This window comes from Marmota monax, unplaced genomic scaffold, assembly GCF_021218885.2.
Source record: "Marmota monax isolate L192 unplaced genomic scaffold, Marmota_monax_Labrador192_F-V1.1 WCK01_AAM20220418_F8-fsc00005, whole genome shotgun sequence".
NCBI classification, from domain to species: Eukaryota; Metazoa; Chordata; class Mammalia; order Rodentia; family Sciuridae; genus Marmota; species Marmota monax.
Window position 1 is genome coordinate 14387555 of NW_026692254.1, and position 22495 is coordinate 14410049.

Here is a 22495-nt window from a genome sequence, read left to right on the forward strand (position 1 = left end):
TTTAGAAATTCTAATATAAATAACTTACACCACAAGGTAATATGAAATAAGAACCTAATGAAGAATTGCAGTTAATAATTGCTAGGTTTGGGGGGAAAATATTAGTTGAGCTTGGGCTTACAGAAGAAATAGTTGTTCTTTTAACAACTGACCATTTTTCTGGTGATGAAAGTCATACAATCAAATACCAGAAGGGCAAAGCAAATACTCTGTATGACAATAGAAGATTGCCCTAAATGTGATTTTTATTTTGCAAACCTGAATAATACTTATAACAAATATGACAGAAAAATCAATAAGAAATTTGGACAAAGGTTTTGAGAAAGTTATAAGATGTTCTGTAATGCCAGATTCGTGGGACCCCAATAGACCTCCAGGAGCTGAATCCGATGCAATCACACAAGAGTCTTTATTGCAAGCTGGAGCCTGGACTCACAACCGTTTCCAAAGCAGTGGTCCCAGGGAGTGAGTCCCGGTCCTTTGTTGAGTGAGATTTTATAGGTTTGGGGGGATACTCTACTTGTCACAATATCACACAGCAAATCATTCCACAACACGGAAAAATCAAACAACTCTGAACATTGATTAGCACTTTCACTGGCGGGAACAAGTTGGGTAGGGGTGATTGGTTAGTACAAGAGGGGGATTCGTTTGAACTGATTAATCCGTAAGGGGTGTACATGCTAAACTACATAGTTTCATAACATGTTATCGATCACCGAGACTACTGGGGGGGGCGGTCATCTGGCATCCCAGGTATTTTCCCTGTCTCATGATGATTGGTGGTTGCTAGGGGGTTGCTATGAGTCCTCACCTAGCCTAACTGAGTCAGGGACACCTGGCGCTGCAGATCTCTTCCATTATTTGTAGACAAACAACTCAGCAGGGTGGCTATGTGCCTAGGAATATTCTGTGGGTTTTTCCAATGACAAGGGTCAGTCACGCCCCTCCCTCTGGACAGGCTTTGAGGTAGAAGCTGGTTTCTCAAAAATGGAGTCACATCAACAGCAGTTCAACAGCACATACAATCAGGGAAGGAACCAACAATGAAATATTTTTAAAATTTTTTTTGTAGTTGTAGATGGACAGAATGCCTTTATTTTGTTTGTTTATTTTTATGGGGTGCTGAGGATGGAAGCCAGTGCCTCATACATGCTAGGCAAGCACTCTGCTGCTGAGCTACAGCCCCAGCACAACAATAGAATATTGTTCACGTCAGATGGGCTAGGATAAAAGAGACTGAAAAGCTCATAATCAAAGGTTTATGCACACAGGGTTTATCCAGATATTATCTCTGTTCTTCATAGTGTCATTCAACATGGCTTATTCTTTCTCTCACCACCCCCTTTCCCATGCACAAAAATCTATTGTTTTGTAGTAATATTTTTTGATCACGAAGTCTTTTGTTTTTTGGTTGTTTTTTTTTTTTTTCATGTTTCTTTCATGGGCTGTTAGCAATTTGACAATATATTCTATATTCTTTGACCTACGAATTCTGGGAATTTATATCTAGATGTGAAATAGTATATTATATGCAAGATTGTTCTTGCATATCCTTGTAAATATTAGTGAAAAACTGGGTAAAGTTCTAGGAATAGAGAATATGTTAAAGAGAATATGGCAGACAGATATACACATATGTCACACACACATACGTATATTTACCATGTAAAGAACTATGCAGTAATTAGTAGCCATTTGTGTTAGCAAGCTTGAGTAGTTGTAACCAATACACCTGACAAAAACTGCTTAGAGGGGCTAGAGATGTGGCTCAAGCGGTAGCGCGCTCGCCTGGCATGCGTGCGGCCCAGGTTAGATCCTTAGCACCACATACAAACAAAGATGTTGTGTCCACCGAGAACTAAAACTCTCTTTCTCTCTTTAAAAAAAACAGCTTAGATGTGAAAAGTTTATTTTGGCTCACAGTTTAATCAGTTCAGTTCACAGTCAGCTGACAGCATTGCTCTGGGCCAGGGGTAAAGCAGAACATCATGGCAGAAGGGAGTGGCAGAGGAAAGCTGCTCAGTTCAGGACAGCCAGGAAGCAAAGAGCAGAGTCTTACTTTTTAAAGAGAAAAACTAATGTTACAATTTATCCCATATTGATGATTACAGCGCCAAGACAGAGTGGATGAATACATCAAATTTTTTCCTCCATTTAACTAGGTGAAGGTTGACTAAATTTGTTGATGGAGGGTGAAACTTGGTAACAACACATCTTTGCATTTTTGTATCTTCCTCCATGGCTACTGTGAGCATCTTGAGTCCTGAAGTACACTGTGAGCTCGGAAGTGATGTGAACTGCAACATTCTTGAAGCTTCCAAATCTTAATCTGACACCTCTTGTTAAGGCAAAGGCAGGGAGCCTTCTATTAAATGCTATCTTCACTGTTAAGTACTATGTAAAAATAAACTCTACTCCCAAGCATTGATTGAAACTGTTTGTACTGTGATCCCTTTTCTAAGCACAAGTTTCCTGAGAGAAAGGAGAGACACTACCAATTGCTGCCATGACCCCAGGGCAGTTTACCCAATGTCCTGACAAAAGAGGCCAAGTAACCTCATTCTTACCCATTTGTCACTATGCACAAGTTTTTTTGTTTGGCTGGTTTTGTTTTTTGGGGTACTGGGGATTGAACACAGGGGAATTTTACTACTGAACTACAACCCCAACATTTTTTATTTTTTATTATGGGATAGGTCTCCCTTAAGTTGCTTAGAGCCTTGCTAAGTCACTGAGGCTGGCCTCAAACTTGGGATCCTCTTGTTTCAGCCTTCAGAGTTATATGACAGGTGAGTACCAACAAGCCTAGCAAGGGGTTTATTTTGTTGTGTTGTGGTGCTTGGGATTGAAGGGCCTGTGCTAGATAAGAGTTCTCTACCACTCAGTTATATCCCCCCAGCTCTAAGGTACATTAATCTCAGACCAAGTATTGATCTGATAATGGTTATAATCCCAAGAAATCATTCAGTTTTAACACATTGAGTTCCTGTAAGAACAAGTGGGAAATCATTGTAAAGCAGAGTAATGGCTCATCATTTAAATGAGAGAAAAACATCAGGAAGAAGAAAATATGGACTGGGTTGTAGCTCAGTGTAGAGCACTTGCCTGGTATGCATAAGGCATTGGTTTGATCCCCAACACAGTTTGAAAATTTAAAAAGAAGGTAGAAATGAAACTCCTTTCTAAACTCATCAAATTGGTGGCTATTTTCACAGCTTTAATTGACAATGTTCACAGTTCTCAATTTTCTGGTTTGAGGAATACATTTTCAAGGTGGTTATCAAGGTGAAGAAGAGGTTTCAGGTTTTTCTCTACTATCCCCAGGAACTTCAGTCCTTCAATAGGTATCTCTATTAGCTTTTCACTACTATAATAAAAATACCTGAGGAAGGCTTACTTTATAAAGAAGTTTATTTAGCTAAGTTTGGAGGATAAAAGTCCCAATAGCATGTTCTTGCAGGGGCTTCTCTTGGTTGCATCACGTCATGGTGAAGTACATGTGTAACTGTGTACGTGGTCTTTCTCCCACTCCTTAGGGTTCCACCCTAAGGCCCTAATTTAATTTAATAACTTCCCAAGGGCCCACCTCTAAATGCCACAGTCAGATTAAGTTTTCCCCCTTTTAATTCCACTAACAAGCCTTTGGAGGATTAAACTTCATGGATTTGGGAGAACAAACTGTATTCAAACTATAGTATCTTGCATGGTTGTGCATGCCTGTAATTCGAGTGGGTGGGAGGCTGAGGCAGGAGGATCACAGGTTTAAAGCCAGCCTCAGCAACTTAGAGGGTCTATAAGTAACTTAGTGAAATCCTTTTTAAAATAAAAAATAAAAGGGCTGGGGATGTGGCTCCGTGGTTAAGTGCCCTTAAATTCAGTCCCAACTACCAAAAACAAAACAAAACAAAAAACCCCAAACCACAGCAATCTTCTCCTTTACTGATTCTGAATATACTGCTAGGAGCACTTGGTGAGTTTAAGTTCACTCTCCTGGTTGAAAAACTTCTTGGCAAACTGAAGAAGGACGAAGCATTGCTGGTCTTCCAGCTTGATGATGATGTAAGCCTTCCCACACCACTCCTGGTCAAGCGGCAGTGTGACATTCCGACATTATCATTGTTACCCAACTCTAATCTTATATTGCCTAGGTGACCTAGTTGAATTTCTACACACCGCCCTGCCCCCAACCCTGATTATCTTTGAGGAAGGGATGCCTGAAGGCCAGAAGTTCCTTTTCAGGTGAGCCAGCTGAAACTTGGATGGACCTAAAATGACTGCCAGAGTGATTGCCAGACAACATCTAACTTCATTTTCATCCCATGTCCATGCTAAGTGACACCCCATGACAGTTGCCACGAGGAAGAACCATAAAAAGAGGAGACACCAGAATTGAGAGAAAACCTCCACCCAAAGAATATATGAATAGTCTTTCCCTTTATTAACCTATACTTCCCCCTTCATTTCTTTACATGTAACTATAATTTACCAATCCTCCAGGATTGAGAATGATTTTCAAGTCCATTTTCCCACCCCCACTATTCTTGGCCAGGAAGAAAAGTCTCCTTAGCTGTTCAATCAGCGCTGAATCTTGTTATTGGGTCCACAATTCCAAAAAGGAAGCAGTTCCCAATTTGGGGTAAAAATCTGCTAATAGCAACCATTGACTTTGTTTTGCTTTGTTTTGTTTTGTTTCTAATTCTCGTCCGTTCTTTTGATACATAGCTAGGTTAAATGCACGTCTTCAAAACCCAAAGGTCAAATTCCAAGCAGGGTAGTTATAATCGCCAAAGAGATGGTGACATTTGAGTAGTTGGAGGGGGTGGAGGAAGGTATTGCCGGCAAAGGGAACAGCCAGGACACTATTATAAATAACTGTGATAATATCCTGTGACACACAGTAACCATGAACAAGTGTTGGTGCCACTGCTATGGTAATTCTTCCAAGAAGTTTTGATTCTGGAGAACTTTTAGGTTCAGTGAGACTTTCTTGGCCTTAAAGTAGGATAAAGAAGCTGCTGTATTTCGTGTTTACAGCTTTGCGGGACGGATGTCGCCAAAAGGTTGAGCTCTGTTGCCTAAAGGGCTCCGGCAAGAGTGTGGGCGCAATCCCTATCCCTGGGCGGACCCTAATCTTCTTGACTCAGTGTCCAATCAGTATAAAAGTACAAATTCCATAAGAAATCAGAATAGAAGTCTGATTTCCTCCCTCACTGAGGACACTACGAAGATTAAACCTCCTCGCCCAGCGCAGCCCTGCAGGCTCGGGGTGTGTCCAGCTGACTTTCGCCCCGCCTCTCGGAGGCACCTACTCTGCGATTGGCCAAGCGTCAGGACGGGTCCAGACGCGATTGGTAGACACCACTGCCACGTCCAGGAGCGCCACGTGTACGTAACGACCGGCCGGAAGTACCCGGATAGAGGCGACGCGGCAGGGCTGTGCAGCGGTGGTGGCGGCGATGGAGCGGGAAGGGGAACAGCTGTCCGCGCGGCCGGCCCTGGAGACTGAGGGGCTGCGCTTCTTGCACGTCACAGGTGAGTTGCCGCGGGCTGTGGTTAAGTGGGGCGCGAGTATCACCTCTTCGGCGCGCCGCCATGTTCGGTGGGTGGTCCCCGGCTCTGAGCTGAGGGCCCGGGCCTAGAGGCCTGACTCGCAGTCGGGCGTTAACCTCGCATTCAGGCCCTGGGCTGCGGCCTGGACCTCGCGCAGATGCCTTCTCTAGAGCCCCCCCATCTTTGGGTGGCGCCCGCGGGTCTTGTTTGCTGTAGTCCTGTACTGCAGTCCTTTCTGTCACTCGACCCTTAACGTTTCTTTCTAGACCCCCCTCCCCTCACCTTCGCCCGTACACACACCCCGTGCTGTCACTGCTTTATGTGTGATTTTGTAGTTCTGAAAGACCTTTGCCAGCTCGGATCGGATAAGCTACCCCTCAATCTCCAGAACCCATTGCTGTGCCCTCCACCGGCCATACTCCCTAGATGGTTGAGCCGACTCCCTTAATTGTTGCGCTTCTCGCTCTTTTTGTTGTAAGAGGGCGTTTTTTCAGCTAAACCGAGAAGGTTTTTAGGGCAGGAGCCAATTTTTCTTTATTGAGATTTATGGAAGTATCATTTTTAGTATCTTATTTTTCCTTTTCAGTGGGCTCCCTGCTGGCCACCTATGGCTGGTACATCCTATTCAGCTGCATCCTTCTCTACGTGGTCTTTCAGAAGCTCTCCGCCAGACTAAGGGCCTTGAGGCAGAGACAGCTGGACCAAGCTGAGGCTGCTGTGGGTTAGTGTCTGATATAACCGAAAAGAAGACAGTGACTTGAAACGAAGACAGTGGCTTGACACCTACTTTTTGTACTATTATTTAAAAGTCCCTATTTAAGGGTAACAATACATATGCTTCTTTATGTATGGGAAGGGGTACTTTGCCTCTAAAGTTGATTTTGGTGTATGTGTAATTCTGTTTTTGATTCAGAGATTATTTTTTAGTGTCAATTTTCAAATTGTCTTAAACTTTGACAGTAGAAATGAAGATAATCTGGAATTTTTTTTTTTTTTGCAAGGGGGGAGTGGTGACACTGGGGGATTGAAACCAGGGTCTCAAACATGCTAGATAAGCACTCATGTGGTGCCTAGGATTGAACCCAGGGCCTCCCATGTGCTAGGTGAGCCCTCTACCACTGAGCCACAACCCTAACACTGTCTACTTCTAAGCTACATCCCAGCCCTGTTTCAGAGATTTTAATGAGATTGGAAAATTCAACCTGTCTGCCTGATGATGTGTAGTGTGCTCACTGCATATCTTATTAAATGATTATTAATTTTAGGAAGGATTAAAATGAAAACAGTTTCTTGGTACATATGGATCTGTCCACTGAGTTTTATCACAAGAACCTTTGTGAGTGATCACAAACAGCCTTAACTCTTCATAGATAATTCATCATAATTTTTCACTAAATTCTCAGATCTGATTTTTAATTGCATTAGTTGTATAAAAAAAATTCCATCTCAAAGTAATCTTTTCACTGGTTAAAGGCTACACTGGCATGTAGTCTTAGCTCCTCAGGAGACTGAGGCAGGAGGGTTACTTGAGCCCAAGTGTTTGAGGCCAGCCTTGGCAACATGTCAACACCCCAGCTCCAGAGCAAACACATATCTTCATGCATCTGAGTCACTACAGTACTGAGTTAGGGTGGAAAGCTTTATTTTACAAATTAGATAAAAACATAAACTGGCACTTGTTAATATTCTTAAGGCTAGTTGGGAGGATTTTTCTTTTCTGTAGAAATGAGGATAAAATTCCTATGAATCTTTACCTTTTTTTGATATAGGTGTGGGCTAATTAAGTGATTGGTAAAGATTCAGAAAACTGGCTGTGCTTGATGTCTCACACCTGGAAATCCCAGTGACTTTGGGAGACAGGCAAAAAGATTGCAGGTTTGAGGCTAGTGCCAGCAACTTAACAAAACCCTAATTAAAAAAATAGAAAGGACTGAGGATGTGGCTCAGGGTAAAGTACCTGTGGGTTCAGTCCCTAGTACCAAAAATAAGGGTGGGAGGGAAGATTCAGAAAACTTTCTTTAACTTTTGGAGTTCTGGTCAACCTAAAGATTGGGTGTGAGTGAGGTATTCAATTTATATAATGAAATCTCACTGTGAATCTCATATTACTCATATTTCATTCACAGGCCCACTGTATACCAGACTTCCTGAATTAACATTATTGTAGGGAATACAGATATCTGCATTTATTTTTTGAAAGAGCCAAGTGAGACCCTAACTCAAACAACAACAACAAAAAAAAAAACCACAAAGCAGTACTGAGATTGGAGCTGTTGCTGTTTTAGGAAACAAAGCTTACTGTGTTACCCAGGTTGGTTTTGAACTGAACTTAAGGGATCCTCCCACCTCAAATCTCCCAAGTACAGAGATTTGTTTCTGATAATTTAGGGCTGAAGAACTATGGCTAAGGCATTGTCACCTGTTCCCTTAAGCAGTCAGATATATGTGCAGAAGTGGGTAGGATTTCTCACATAAGAATTTTTTTGTTGTGTTGAGCTGGGGATATAGCTCAGTTGGTAGAGTGCTTGCCCTGGCATGCACAAGGCCCTGGGTTCTGATCCCCAGCACCATCAAAAAAATAAAATAAAATTGTTGTTGTTGTATAACATTGTACATCTATACTTACAGACACTGAGAAATTTCTATTTTATATTGTATAAGATGCCTTATCTCACATTTTTTTCCTGATATTTTAGAACCTGATGTTGTTGTTAAACGACAAGAGGCTTTAGCAGCTGCTCGTTTAAGAATGCAAGAAGAACTGAATGCACAAGTTGAAAAGCATAAGGAAAAACTAAGACAGGTATAAACTGGTTTTATTTAGTAAGTTTTTTTTATTATTATTATTTGCTGTTCTGGGGATTAAATCTAGGGTCTGGAGCTTGTCAAGTGAGTGCTCTACCTCTGAGCTGAATCTAATATGAATGGTTTTACTTTGAAAATGTAGTCTTAAAAAATGGTGTGAAGCTTAGTGGGTAAGAGTGACTTAATTATATGTTCTTATTTGTAAATTGTTAGAACAGGGTCCTATCCTGTGAAATTCAACAGATGTTTTAAGGCCTACCATGTAAATATTGGTGATATGAGAAAATAATTCTGTTGTTAGGGAAGGATAAATGTGGATGTATTATTGTAATGCAAAGTACAGCGCTTAAGAGGGACAGACTGGAGGCAAGATGTGTGTATAAGTACCTGTGCCTGTTGGGAGTAGTAGGAGCAGAAGGGCTTCCACTTATTTTTTTGTTGGTCAGCATGCATTTTCATTCTGTTAAGTGGGAAATACTCATGTGTCTAGGTCTTGAGTCACAGACACACAGAAAACACTTTTAGCTTTGTTTTAAGCTGTGTTGCACATGAGGTAGCATGAGGGAAGAGCACTCTTCAGTGAATTGAAGGAGAATGAGGGGAAGGCAGCTGAGGGGCCCAGCCAACAGTGGTGCTAATAAGAGATGGAAAACAGGGGCAAGGGCTGGGGCTGGGCTGGGGCTCAGCGGTGGAGCACATGCCTTGCACGTGTGAGGCGCTGAGCTTGTTTCTTAGCATCACATAAAAATAAATAAATAAAATAAAGATATTATGTCCAACTACTACTTAAAAAAAAAAATTGAGAGAGAGAGATGGAAAACAGGAGATGGTGTTTTGAAAGTTTTTTTTTTTGGTACCAGAGATTAAACTCGGGTGCTTTACCACTGAGCTATATCCCCATCCCCCACCCCCTTTTTTTTTGAAACAGGGTCTCATTAAATTTCTAAAGCTGGCTTTGAACTTGTGATCCTCCTGCCTCAGCTTTCTGACTGCTGGAATTTCTGGCTTGTGCTACCACACCCGTGTTTTAAAAGATTTTTAAGGCATGGGATTTGGTTGAAAGAGAAGGTGGAAGGTGAGGTGGGGAGGAAGAACTGAGGATTGCCTTCAGCAGTCAGGTGGAATGCAGTGGTATGATCACTCACCAGCTTTGTCCTCATCTATGCCACTAAAATGACCTTTGTCATCTAATTTTAGTCCAGAAGTTTCTGGGCCTCCTTATCCCCTCAAAATGATGCCTCTGCCAGCAACTTTTAAGGTTGTATTATTGGTCTCGCTTACATCTATCCCTTGTTCCAGAGAAAGGTGTCTTTCTGCAGTCACTGACAGCTGTTCTTATTTCTCATGGTCATCTCCTTGTGGTTTGTCTGCCTCACTTGGCTGGGACCACTTCCATACACTCCCCTTCTTGATCACCTGTCCCAACAGCCTTTTGTGTGTGTGGTGCTGGGGATTGAATCCAGGGCCTTGTGCATGTGATGCACTGTACCAACTGAGCTATATCCACAGCCCTCCAACAGCCTTTTCTTTTCTTTTTCCCCTGTACTGGGAATTGAACCCAGGGCCTTGCTCATGTTAGGCAAGTACTCTGTACTGAACTATATTCCCAGCCTTATATTGAGACAGGGTCTAAGTTTCTTTAAGACTAAGTTTCTTAGGCTGGCATTGAACACTCTGCCCTTCTAACTCAGTCTCCTGATAAGATGCAATTATAGACAATCCCCTCTGTGCCCAGCTCCAACAGCCTTTTTTAGTGTCCATGACAGTTGATCAGCTATCTTCCCTTTAGTTGTCAACCTAAAGTGTACATTATTTACTTAACTTTTTTAATTAGAAAAAGTTGTGGGGCTGGGTTTTATCCTCAGCACCACATAAAAATAAACAAATAAAACAACAATAACAAAAAAAAGTTGAAATGTAAAAATCTATACCATGGAAACTAAATTTTTATATTTCCCCACTCCCTCAACTTTCCACTGCACAAGCATCCCATACAATGTTAAGTTTCTGGGGCATTTTTTTCCAGAAATATTTGATCTATATATAAACACATGTATGGGCTGGGATTGTGGCTCAGTGGTAGAGCACTTGCTTAGCACAGGCAGGACCCAGGTTCGATCCTCAGCACCACATAAAAATAAAGGCATTGTGTTGTATCCATCTACACCTAAAAAATAAATATTAAAAACAAAATAAACACATGTATTTTTTATTTTTTTTGGTACTGGGGATTAAACTCAGGGGCACTCAACCACTGAGCCACATCCCCAGCCCTATTTTGTATTTTACTTAGAGACAAGATCTTACTGAGTTGCTTAGCAGCTCATTTTTGCTGAGGCTGGCTTTGAACTTGTGATCCTCCTCTGTCAGCCTCCTGAGCTATTGGGATTACAGGCAAGTGCCACCGCACTCTGCAATGGGCTCCTTTTTTTTTTAAATTTTGATGGACACAACATTTTTATTTGTATGTTGCCGCAGTCTGGCTGGGCACAATCAGGAGCCACTTGTCAAAAGAAACTAACTTTATTTTTAGAACCACACACGCCAAACAAAACAGCCTCTCAGGAAAAACCCTCAGAGCCTCAACTGCCACCACGGGCTTTCCACAAGCCTCTCTCTCCCAGACAAGCTTCTCTCCACCTCCCACAATCCTTCTGCTCTTGAGGCCGATTGGCTGGGTCACGTGGGCGGAGCCAAAAGGGTCCCCCAATGAGCAGCTCCGTGGTCTGAAAGGGCAGGGAAACAGCCCAATGAGCATCACCGCAGAGGAGCCAATCAGCTAGATGTTGCTGGGGCCGCTGTGAGCCAATCATCAGCCGGCAGCTGGAAGTTTGCTGGGGCCCCTTCGGCTGTGCCTCTCAACATCTCCCCCTCTCTGTTTAAACAACAAGCATGTGGCTTAGGGACCGTGTCTGTTAGGCAGTCCAATTCAACATATGGTCCTTACCCGTCATCGGATGAACTGACCTCTAGGCGTCAGCCTCCTGTCTTAGGTTGGTACCACTGCAATTGGATCATACCCGTCACTGACTACCGGTCCAGCATACAGCTATACTTGTGGATAGGCCTTTGCACCAGTGGGGGGGTGAGGTTCTTTGCCTCACCTCTGTTGGCCCCCAAATTTTAGACCATCACTAGTAGAGGAGGATGCAAAATGCCATGACATTAAGCCAATTGAGGGCTCCTTTGAAAAATTGTACCACCGGTGACATCATCAGCAAAAATACCCCAACACTACCACAAGTTGCTGCACCAACAGATAGTTCACAATGCATACAGGTGAGCTCACAATGTGTCCAGGCAAGTTCTGCAAGCAGTTCAGTGATGGCTATTGTAGAAGCTGTAGATTGGTTTTATCTTTGACTTCACCAGCACTGGGATGAAGATAGGAATTCTGGCAATAATGGCTAAAGAAAAAATTATGTAACATTCCAGAAGGCACTAAAAGAAAACAATTTTCTTAACAATTTACATTGTCTTCACCGGCACTGGGATGAAGATAGGAATTCTGGCAATAATGGCTAAAGAAAAAATTATGTAACATTACAGAAGGCACTAAAAGAAAACAATTTTCTTAACAATTTACATTATCTTTAAGAGAATTATTAAATATAATGAAAAGGAAAGGTGAAAGTAAACAAACAGATCTGTTAACCTTCTTTTTTGTTTACATATTAAAACAATCCTCAACAGTTGTTTACCCAATTTAAATTAAACCATATAAATCACGTGGAAAAAAAAATATTTGGATCCATTTTATCATGAGCGCTCACCCTATATGATATATGGACATACATACATTCAAACATGTAACACAAAACACAAGTGTGCACACATAATAGAATACATACAACACATAACATTAGAGTAAAGGCCTTATAACTTTTTACAGGTGAAATCTCCATTGCAATGTTTAAAAACTCTATAGTCAAAAAATAGAACTGATCAGCAAAACATTAACCTAGGTCTGTATGAGCTCAAAAAACAAAATAGAACTTCATGATATGGCAAAGGGCAATAATAAAATAGATATTGAAAAAAGCATCCTGGTTCTGTTGCAGATGTAAGAATAGCCAAACTGGAGTTTTGGATATCAGTTGTTATGGATTTGAGCCAAATCATCTTTTTGGTCTGTAGAAATCGCTTTAGTTAATCTTTCTGGAATCCAAATCGGCTGCTGTTCTCCCTGTGGAAACACATAAACAGACCCCCGACTCCAGACAATCACTGGGTCAGGACCTTGGTTAATCTCTCTGGAATCCAAATTGGCTGCTGTTCTCCCTGTGGAAACACACAAACAGACCCCCGACTCCAGACAATTACTGGGTCAGGACCTTTCCTTTGTCCTGTTAGAATATCCTTCCAAAGTACCTTGGGCTTATGTACATTTTTTGGACACATATGCCTTTCCGCAGCACTAAGTCCTGATGAATCCAAATTTAAAAAGTTTAGAGTAAAAAGGGTTATTTTAAGTTTATCTTTGGGGAATATATACCCCTTCCCAATTCCTTCTTTTTGCTTTAATAAGTACATTTTAATAGTTTGATGAGCTCTTTCAACTATGCCTTGTCCCTGTGGATTGTATGGGATTCCTGTTATATGAGTAATGCCAAATGTTGAGCAAAATTGTTTAAAAGAGGTAGAAGTATAACCAGGGGCATTATCTGTTTTTAACTGTTTTGGAACACCCACAGTGGCAAAATTTTGTAAGCAATGAGCTATAACATCTTTAGTTTTTTTCTCCGGCATGAAGGGAGCCCATCAAAAATCCAGAAGAAGTATCAACTGTAACATGCAAATATTTTAATTTTCCAAATTCTGGCAAGTGTGTGACGTCCATCTGCCAAATATGGTTAGGTATCAATCCTCTAGGATTGACTCCAAGATTAACTTGTGGTAGAAAGGTCACACAATTTTGACATTGTTTTATTATTTGTCTAGCTTGTTCCTTAGTTATTTTAAAACGCTTTTGTAAAGTATTAGCATTGACATGGAACTTTTTATGAAAATTTATAGCTTCTTCTAGTGTAGAGAAAATATGTATGTCATGTGTAGTTTTATCTGCTAAATCGTTGCCCAAACTAAGGGCTCCAGGCAATCCTGTATGTGCCCTGATATGTCCTATAAAGAATGGATCTTTTCTGTCCCAGATTAGACTTTGTATAATGGAAAGCAAAGAGAAAACAGTAGAAGAAGGGGAAATCCTACCAGCATCTTCAAGAGATACTATAGCATTAACTACATACTGACTATCAGAAAATAAATTAAATACAGAATCTTTAAACATCACAAAAGCTTGTAAAACTGCATTAAGCTCTACCTTTTGAGCTGATTGTTTGGGTACTAAAAATGTAAAAGTTTGATCAGGGGTAACTACTGCTGCTGTACCATTATTTGACCCATCAGTGAATATATTTGGAGCATTCATGATAGGTGTTTTTCTTGTCATTTTTGGAAAAATTACAGGATGCAATGACCAAAAAGACAATAAAGGATTAGATGGTAAGTGGTTATCAAATGAAACATTAGATTTGCACATGATTATTGCCCAAGTATTAACTCATTAGCTAACTCATCAATTTGATTCATAGTATATGGAGTAATAATTTTATTGGGAAAAATTCCAAACACTCCCTTTGCTGCTTTTATTCCTTTGAGTATTAATTGTCCTACAGCCTCAGGATACCTAGTAAGAATAGTGTTAGGAGAATAAGATAAATGTATCCATAATAATGGACCTTCTTGCCAAAATACTCCTGTAGGAATATTTTTTGTTGGTAGTACAATAAATAATAAAGGCAAACTTATATCAATTCTATCCAAATGCATATTTTCCATATATGTTTCAATGATTTTTAATGCCTTTCTTCAGGCGTTAACATTCGGGGTGAATTTGGATCTGATGGACCTTTTAGGATATCAAATAAAGGTCCCAACTCTCCTGTTGGTATACCTAAATAAGGCCTTATCCAATTTATGTCTCCTAATAACTTTTGAAAGTCATTAAGTGATTTGAGTTGATCTACTCGTATTTGAATTTTTGGTGGATGGACCATGGTTGAGGATAATAAAACTCCTAAATAATTAATTGGAAAATTTAATTGTACTTTATCTATTGCTATCTCTAGATTATAATTTTTTAATAAGTTTGTAAGTGTGGCATAACATTCTAGCAATGTGTTTTTATCTTTGTGTGCTAATAATACATCATCCATATAGTGAAATATTTGTAGTTCAGGATTTTGATTTCTAAGTGGCTGGATTACTTTGTTAACATAAATTTGACACATAGTTGGGCTGTTAGCCATCCCTTGAGGGAGTACTTTCCATTCATATCTCTGATCAGGACCTTCATGATTCAGTGCAGGGATAGTAAATGCAAAACGTGGACTATCCTCAGGATGAATTGGAATTGAAAAAAAACAATCTTTAATATCTATAACTAAAACATACCAGGTTTTTGGCAAAGCAGACAACTGAGGAATCCCTGATTGAGCAGGTCCCATAATAACCATCTCATTATTAATGGCTCTTAAATCTTGCAATAATCTCCATTTACCAGATTTCTTTTTGATGACAAAAATGGGAGTATTATGGGGAGATACAGAAGGTTGTATATGTCCTTCTGCTAATTGTTGTTTGACCAGGTCATGGGCTGCTTGTATCTTTTCTTTAGTCAGGGGCCACTGAGGAACCCATACTGGTCTTTCTGATTTCCAAGTAATTTTTATTGTCTCAGTGGCCCTTTCTGAAAATCCAACCCATGTCTGTCTGTTCCTTGATCTATTTGTATTGGTGCTGCTATACCTTGTTCTTGTTTTTCTAATCTTTTTCCTTTCCTAAAACCTTGTCTAGTCATAATAGTGGGTGCATTTTTGTTGATGTTATTTGTTAATGTCAAACCTAATTGATCTAGGACATCTCGTCCCCATAAATTTATAGGAAGATGATCCAATACATATGGCTGTATAGTTCCTTCACATCCTTCAGGATCCTTCCAATCTAATACCATTGCACTTCTATGGGGATTAGTTGCCACTCCTAGTATGTGGTGCTGAGGATTGAACCCAGGCCGCACGCATGCCAGGCGAGCCCGCTACCGCTTGAGCCACATCCCCAGTCCCTGGGCTCCTTTTTATTGAAATGGAAGCATGTCATTTTGAACACTCCCTCCCCCCCAGTTTATAACCATTAATTCTGTGTTTGTGTGTGTATTATCCTGAGAATGGAATTTAGGGTTCTGCATATACTAGGCAAGTACCCTATCACTGAGCTATACCCCCAGCCCAAACCATTAATTATTATTGTTTTGTTTCTAAGAGCTGTACAATAAGTTGTATTTCTTCTGTGCACCAGAATTCAGTGATTTCAGGGTCTTAGTTTGTGTATTGTAACAGTTCTATCATTCAGTTTGCTAATATAACTGAAAAATCTTTTTTTCCCCTTTGGAATCAAGGATTGAACCTAAGGGCACTTGACTACTGATTCACATCTCCAGGCCATTTATCTATCTTTTTATTTAAATTTTGAGATAGGGTCTTACTGGGTTGCTTACACCCTTGCCAAATTGCTGAGTCTGGCTTTGAAGCTTCACTTTTCCTGCCTAAGTCTTCTACAGCTGCTAGGATTACAGGCATGCACCACCATACATGGCTGAAAAATCTTTTAAAAGACAACTTTAAAATTGTAATGAAAGCCTCCTAAAATTGCAAGAGGGACAAAAAGTCTGTCCGTATTCAAGTGTCTAAATTCTATGGCATATGTAATTCTGATTGGATCTGTGCCTTATGGTTACTATGAGATTTCTTGTGTATAAGGTCAGAATTTGACTTCTATGGTTTCATTTAGATGTTCTCAATCACTCACTGAAGTATTAAAGAACTTTCATGTTTAGAGGTGATTGGTTTCTTGACCTTTTTTACTTGAGGACAGTGGAAGTATGATGTAATAGATGTTCGGGTGTAGCAGTGATAAATCTTGTATTCTATGGAGAAACTTGCTGGGTGCCCGCTTTTTAAGACATCTGTTCACAAATCCTTGTGACGTCAGTTATGTAGAACCAGAATGAATTACGTTTCTGTCTGGATTCCATTGGAAATGAGAAATTTTAAGTACTGTTGGTATACGTGTCAGTTGTAGTTCTTGGTTGCTGGAAGAGATGGTATTTGTTAAGGAATAGAGAACAGAGGCAAAGGTCTTTCCTATGATCCTCACAGCCTCAGGCAGAGGGTTTTAGTGACTTCCCTGGGCGGCACAGCCAGATGACAGCCAGGTGATGACAAAAGGAGGCTTGCTTGCCACCTTTTCCAAGTCAAAATAGTTCCACATTCTAAAAATGTCCTATTAAGTGCAAGTTTCAGAAGACATCAGTCATTGCTCTTTTTTCCCATGACACATTGCTTTTTTTTTTAATAGTGTAAAAAGCAATCAGGCCTAGTGGCATATACTTATAATTTCAACAGCTCAGGATGTTGAGGAAGGAGGATCACAAGTTCAAAGCCAGCCTCAGCAACTTAATGAGGTCCTAAGCAACTTAGCAAGACCATGTCTCAAAGTAAAAAAGGACTGGAGATATGGCTCAGTGGTTGAGTGCTCCTGGGTTCAATCCCTGCTACCAAAAAAAAAAAAAAGTACAGAAAAGCAAGAGTTAAACTCACACAACTAGATCACAACAGCTTTTTTAACTGAAGAAAATAATGGGTGCCGGTTTGTTTTGAAAAACATTTAAATTAATAATTATGAAAATAAATATTTTCCTTGAAAGGGTGGCACTTATGAGTACCTTCTTATGTGATTCTGTTTCTCAGCTTGAAGAAGAGAAAAGGAGACAGAAGATTGAAATGTGGGACAACATGCAGGAAGGCAAGAGTTACAAAAGAAATGCGAGAAACCCTCAGGTAACTATAGATTGGCCTGCCATTTTCTAATAGATAAAGATTTGTTAAGTAGAATGTTAAATTTTTTTCTTTGTGATTCTGGGGATTGAACCCAAGGTCTTATGCATGCTAGCCAAGCACTCTACCATTGAGCTACAGCCCCAGCCCCAAGTAGAAGTTTTTTTTTGTTTTTTGCTTTTTTTTTAAGTTTTCGGCAGACACAACATCTTTGTTTGTATGTGGTGCTGAGGATCGAGCCCCGGCCGCACGCATGCCAGGCGAGCGCGCTACCGCTTGAGCCACATCCCCAGCCCCAAAGTAGAAGGTTTTAAGTAATTCTTAAGCCTATGTGTGTTCAAATAGGAGGAAGAGAGTCCTGGGCCTTCTACTTCATCTGTCATCCCAAAACGGAAATCTGACAAAAAGCCTTTGCGGGGAGGTGGTAAGCACCAATGTCAAACGTTTATTTTTCAACACTTACAGGATGTACTTAACCTTTTAAAAGTAGATTCTATTTCTTTTGTCTCAATGTCCATAAATTGACACTAATTTCTAAGCTTAGGGTTATGAAGATTAAATAAAGGAAACAGAAAATGCCACATAGGTCCTAAGTAATTAGAATTATGCTTGGGATCAGTATTCTCACTTGATCCCTCTGCAGCTCTATAAGAAAAGAGGTAAGCAGGATGGGGAACATTCTGCCCACCTGGCAAATGACTGTCAAGGGATTAAAACATAGTGGTTAAGTCTTATAGTAAGGTTTTCCTTATTTCTTTCTCATAAGTAACTTTTTCTCAAAAAAATGTGAACAGATGTTTGTTCAGAGCTTTTTTTCTGTGTGAAGAAAACTGGGACACTCTAGGTAATACCATAGCAGTCTGTCTTATTGTGTCTTAGAGAAACTTCAGATATACTTAGGAAAATGGAACTCATACCGAAATGGAAATCAATAGTCTTCTGTGATTCCAGCTAGGAGTTCCCAGTTAATTCTGAGCAAGAATAAAGATAAGATATGAGAACACCATGTAGGTACCAGTTCTAGGTTAAAGACATCCATGGGGGAAGAAGGACACAACAGGGGCCTGCTTGGCATCTTTGAGGACCAGGGAGGAGACAAGGATGTGGACTCTAGGCAGCATGGCAACAAACTTGGCAAAAGGCTGCCCTCTAATCCCCTCTGTGTCAGGAACCCAAAGCCAACTTGGTAGAATGGTGCAGCTGAGTAGAAAATGCTATTTTATAACTTTCCATTGCTGGAAGCCTTAAAAAAAAAAAAAAAAAAACATATACATATATATATATATATATATATATATATATATATATATATATTTATTATAGATGGGCACGATACCTTTATTTGTTTCTTTTTTTTAATGTGATACTGAGAATCAAACTCAGTGCCTCATATATGCTAGGCAAGTGCTCTACCACTGAGCCACATCTCCAGAGTTCCTAGTGGTGATATTTAGGAGAAGAATAGGAATTGTAGAAAATGTAATACATGACATGGCCCATTTTGGTATCCAGCATTTCTGAATCTAGGGCCTTTGCCCAGCCTGGTTTTACAAAGAAGGAAATAGGCATGGGGATTTATTGCCCAAAGATTCCACAGTAAGTAAGGAACAAAACCAGCTCATTCATTGTTTGGTTAACTCTGGGACCTGAGCACTCAACCTAGTCATCAGTTGATGGCTAACTTTGGGAAGCTAGTGGGGGAGGGAGAGAGGGAGAAATGATGTAGGCAACCCAGTTCTGACTCATAGACGTTCCATTATAGAACTTCTGCCAAGTTCCAACTGGCAAATTTCATTATGTATTTATCTATCTATCTATCTATGGTACTAGGAATTGAACCCAGGAATGCCACCAAAAAGCTATATTCTCAGCCCTTATTTTTATTTTGAATTTGAAGCAGGGCCTCATTAAGTTGCTGAGGCTGGCCTCAAACTTGCAGTCCACCTTCCTGAGCCTCCCAAGTGTCTGAGATGAGAGGTTCATTCCACCATTCTGGCTTAAATTTATTGTCTTTTATTCATTTATTTTTTTATTTTTAATGTGCTTAGGATTTGAACCCAGTGCCTCATACGTGCCAGACAAGTGCTACCACTGAGCTACAACCCCAGCCTTTTAAATTTATTTTCTATAGCTTGAACTGCTCTTGAATATATACTTTTTATTAAGCACTGCAGTTGAAGCCTTCGTATAATTCATATACTCAAAGTCAGACTATCCTAAAGGATGGGGTGGGTTGTTGTGGCTTTTTTTTTTTTTTGGCCCATATGTTTTGGGGAATTAGAATAAAGACTGAATGCTTCTTTTTCCCCTTGCAAAAAGTCAATTCAACTTGCAATCACAGTGTAGAACATTTTTTAATATGGTAGTTAAAAGTTTTTGTTTTTGTTTGGTACTGGGGATTGAACTCAGGGGTACTCAACCACTGAGCCACATCCCCAGCCTTACTTTGTATTTTATTTAGAGACAGGGTCTCACTGAGTTGCTTAGTGCCTTGTCATTGCTGAGGCTGGCTTTGAATTCTCAATCCTTCTGAATCAGCCTACAGAGCCGCTGGGATTATAGGCATGTTCCACTACACCCAGCTTGGTTAAAAGTTTTTTGAAAATATCCATGAGAATACAATTTATACCTTTGCATGTGAGGCTTACATTTGTATTTTTGATATAAAGTATTCCCAGATTTTCAGCCATCTAGTGTTCTGCTTCTGTTCTCTCATTCCAGGTTATAATCCTTTGACTGGAGAAGGAGGTGGAACCTGTTCCTGGAGACCTGGACGCAGAGGCCCATCATCTGGTGGATGAAACTAAGATTCTTGTTAGTGTCACTTTTGACATTAGCAAGATCATCCCTTAGCCCTTGATTCGATTGCCTTACGCACACTTTTCACAGTGACTAGCCCAGGGGAGGTGTGGTTTATTTCTTTTCTTAACTACACCTGCGTGTTTAAGGGTTTTAGTCAGCATGGGATATAGACATTGCCAGTAGGTAACGCTCCACTGAAAGTCAGTCATTGCAGTTGTTGATTTCATGATTCATTACTAGCTGGTAGATAGAAGGCCTCTAGCTAAATAGCAATCTTGGTAAAAGAGGCCCAGCAATGATCTTTTATGTTGGAAGTCCTTCCTAATTAAGGACAGTCTCTGTGACAGGTTGCGTTGAATGATGTCTTCCTTATAAATGGTGAGCCCACCAGTGAGGATTACTGATGCAGATGGTTGATGGGGTTTGTTTCTGTATATTTATTTTTATGTACAGAACTTTGTAAAAAATGAAATTGTAAATATTTAAAACAAAGAATGACATTTTTAGCATATTTATTAAATTTAAGGAAATTTCTTTATGTGCTTGAATTTGTCCATTAGACATTAAGCAGCTTTTTAACATTCAGACTCCAAATGTTTGTACTTAACGTCTTCACTTACTATTTCTTACCAGAAATGAGAATCACAAATGGCAGACAGCAACAGTAGTTTTGAAAGTTGGCAGATTCTATTGGGCTCATCTACAATATCAGGATCTTGTAGTTTAGTTACTGAATTAATAGGATGAAGAAACATCTTGATTCAAGATAACTTGTAGGCTGACCAGGTTCCTAAAAGCCCTACGAGTCATTCCCAATTTGCCATGACTTATTGATTATGTTCATTTATTTATTTATTTTTATTTGCAGATGGACAAAGTACCTCCATTTCATTTATTTATTTTTATGTGGCACTGAGGATTGAACCCAGTACCTCATACGTGCGAGGCAAGCACTCTGCCACTGAGCCACAATCCCAGCCCTTGATTATGTTCTGTGAGAGCCCTTATCAGGAATTTTCTAAAAGAACCAGATAGTTGTAAATAGTTTAGACTTCACTGACTACATAGGGTCTCCATTACATAGTTATTGGGTTTTATGGTTAAGTTTCTTTTTTTTTTTAATATTCATAGCTCATGGACTAGATTTGGTCTACATGCTATAGGTTATGGACCACCCCTACTGTAGAGGTTATCATGAGAAGGAACAAAATTAAACTTTAGGCCTGAGTGTGGTGGTGCATGCTTATAATCCCTATGAATCTGGAAGCCAAGGCAGGAGGCTTGTAAATTCAAGGTCAGCTTCAGTAATTTAGCAAGACCTTATCTCTAAGAAAGGACTGGGGATAAAGAACAGTGGCAAAACACCCCTAAATTCAGTCCCCATTGTCCCCCCTCCCCCAAATTTAAACTTCAGAATAGTGCTAATTCAGAAAAGTATTCTGAAATGGTCTCATAAATTAGTCAACATTTGGGTTGGGGTTGTAGTTCAGTGGTAGAGTATTTGCTGAGCATGTGTGACGCACTGGGTTTGATGATCAGCACTACATAAAAACAAATAAAAAATAAAGGTTAAATTCTTAAAAATAAATAGTCAACATTTATTGAGTATCTGATGCAGGTAGAATATTCTGATTGTCTATCCTGGCATATAAAGGAAAAAAGTCTGGTCACACAGTACTTAAAATGTCTTAGGAAGTGCTACAGGGAAGAGTTGAGGAAAGCAAAACAGGGTATGTAAAAATCAGTTACTAACAAAGAAGTTTCCATGAAAACCAAGACAGTTCGGAGAGATCTGAGTTCCAATTATACATTTTAAAAGTAGAGCAATATAGGCCAGGGTTTTGTGCATAGCAGAATCAGCTCTCTGGCTGCAATGTAGTGAAAGTTAGCTCTTGACACACAGTTTGTAATAAATAGGAACAAGCTACATAGAAATAGGAGTTACAGAGGGAATAGAAGGGTGTGTTTTTTCTTCCTTCGTAAATTATGAAGTCATAAGCATGTAGGAAGAAGCAGTGCTTGAATTTTGAATGTCCTCCTTGCATCTGGCTCTTCTAGTAATGGTAGTGGAGGGTTGGTATCATAGGAAGAAGAAGTAATAAGCAGATATGGATATTATCTGTATATAGTAATATTATTTACTGGGGTACTATTTATATGTGGTAGTATGTGAAGAGCATTTACCATGTGGTAGTTACATACCTATATATTTAGTCGTCCTCACTACAGTCCTGTGAAGTAGGTGCTGTTAATAAGTTTGATTTTCAGAAGCTGAAACTTCGAGGGGTTATGTAAGTAATCCAAGGTCCCTAATCATTGAAGTTCACTTTGTGCCTGTATTCCTGCCTACCAAGGGCCTTAGGTAGTCAAGATGTGGGGAGCTTAAGCTAGTAAATGAAACAATTACATATGGAAGTTGTGTTACAAGACTAGTTCAGTCA

At 39.9% G+C, this 22495-nt stretch overlaps 1 protein-coding gene across 1 annotated transcript; it reads left to right on the forward strand.

Annotated features, from left to right (window-relative positions):
• Window positions 1–5383: 5383 nt before the first annotated feature.
• On the forward strand, window positions 5384–20588 carry Selenos (selenoprotein S). Its single transcript, XM_046435901.2, has 6 exons — window positions 5384–5535; window positions 6140–6274; window positions 8250–8356; window positions 17166–17255; window positions 17598–17676; window positions 19974–20588. The coding sequence occupies exons 1-6, from the start codon at window positions 5460–5462 to the stop codon at window positions 20051–20053; spliced, it is 567 nt and encodes a 188-aa protein (XP_046291857.1). The 5' UTR covers window positions 5384–5459; the 3' UTR covers window positions 20054–20588.
• Window positions 20589–22495: the final 1907 nt, after the last annotated feature.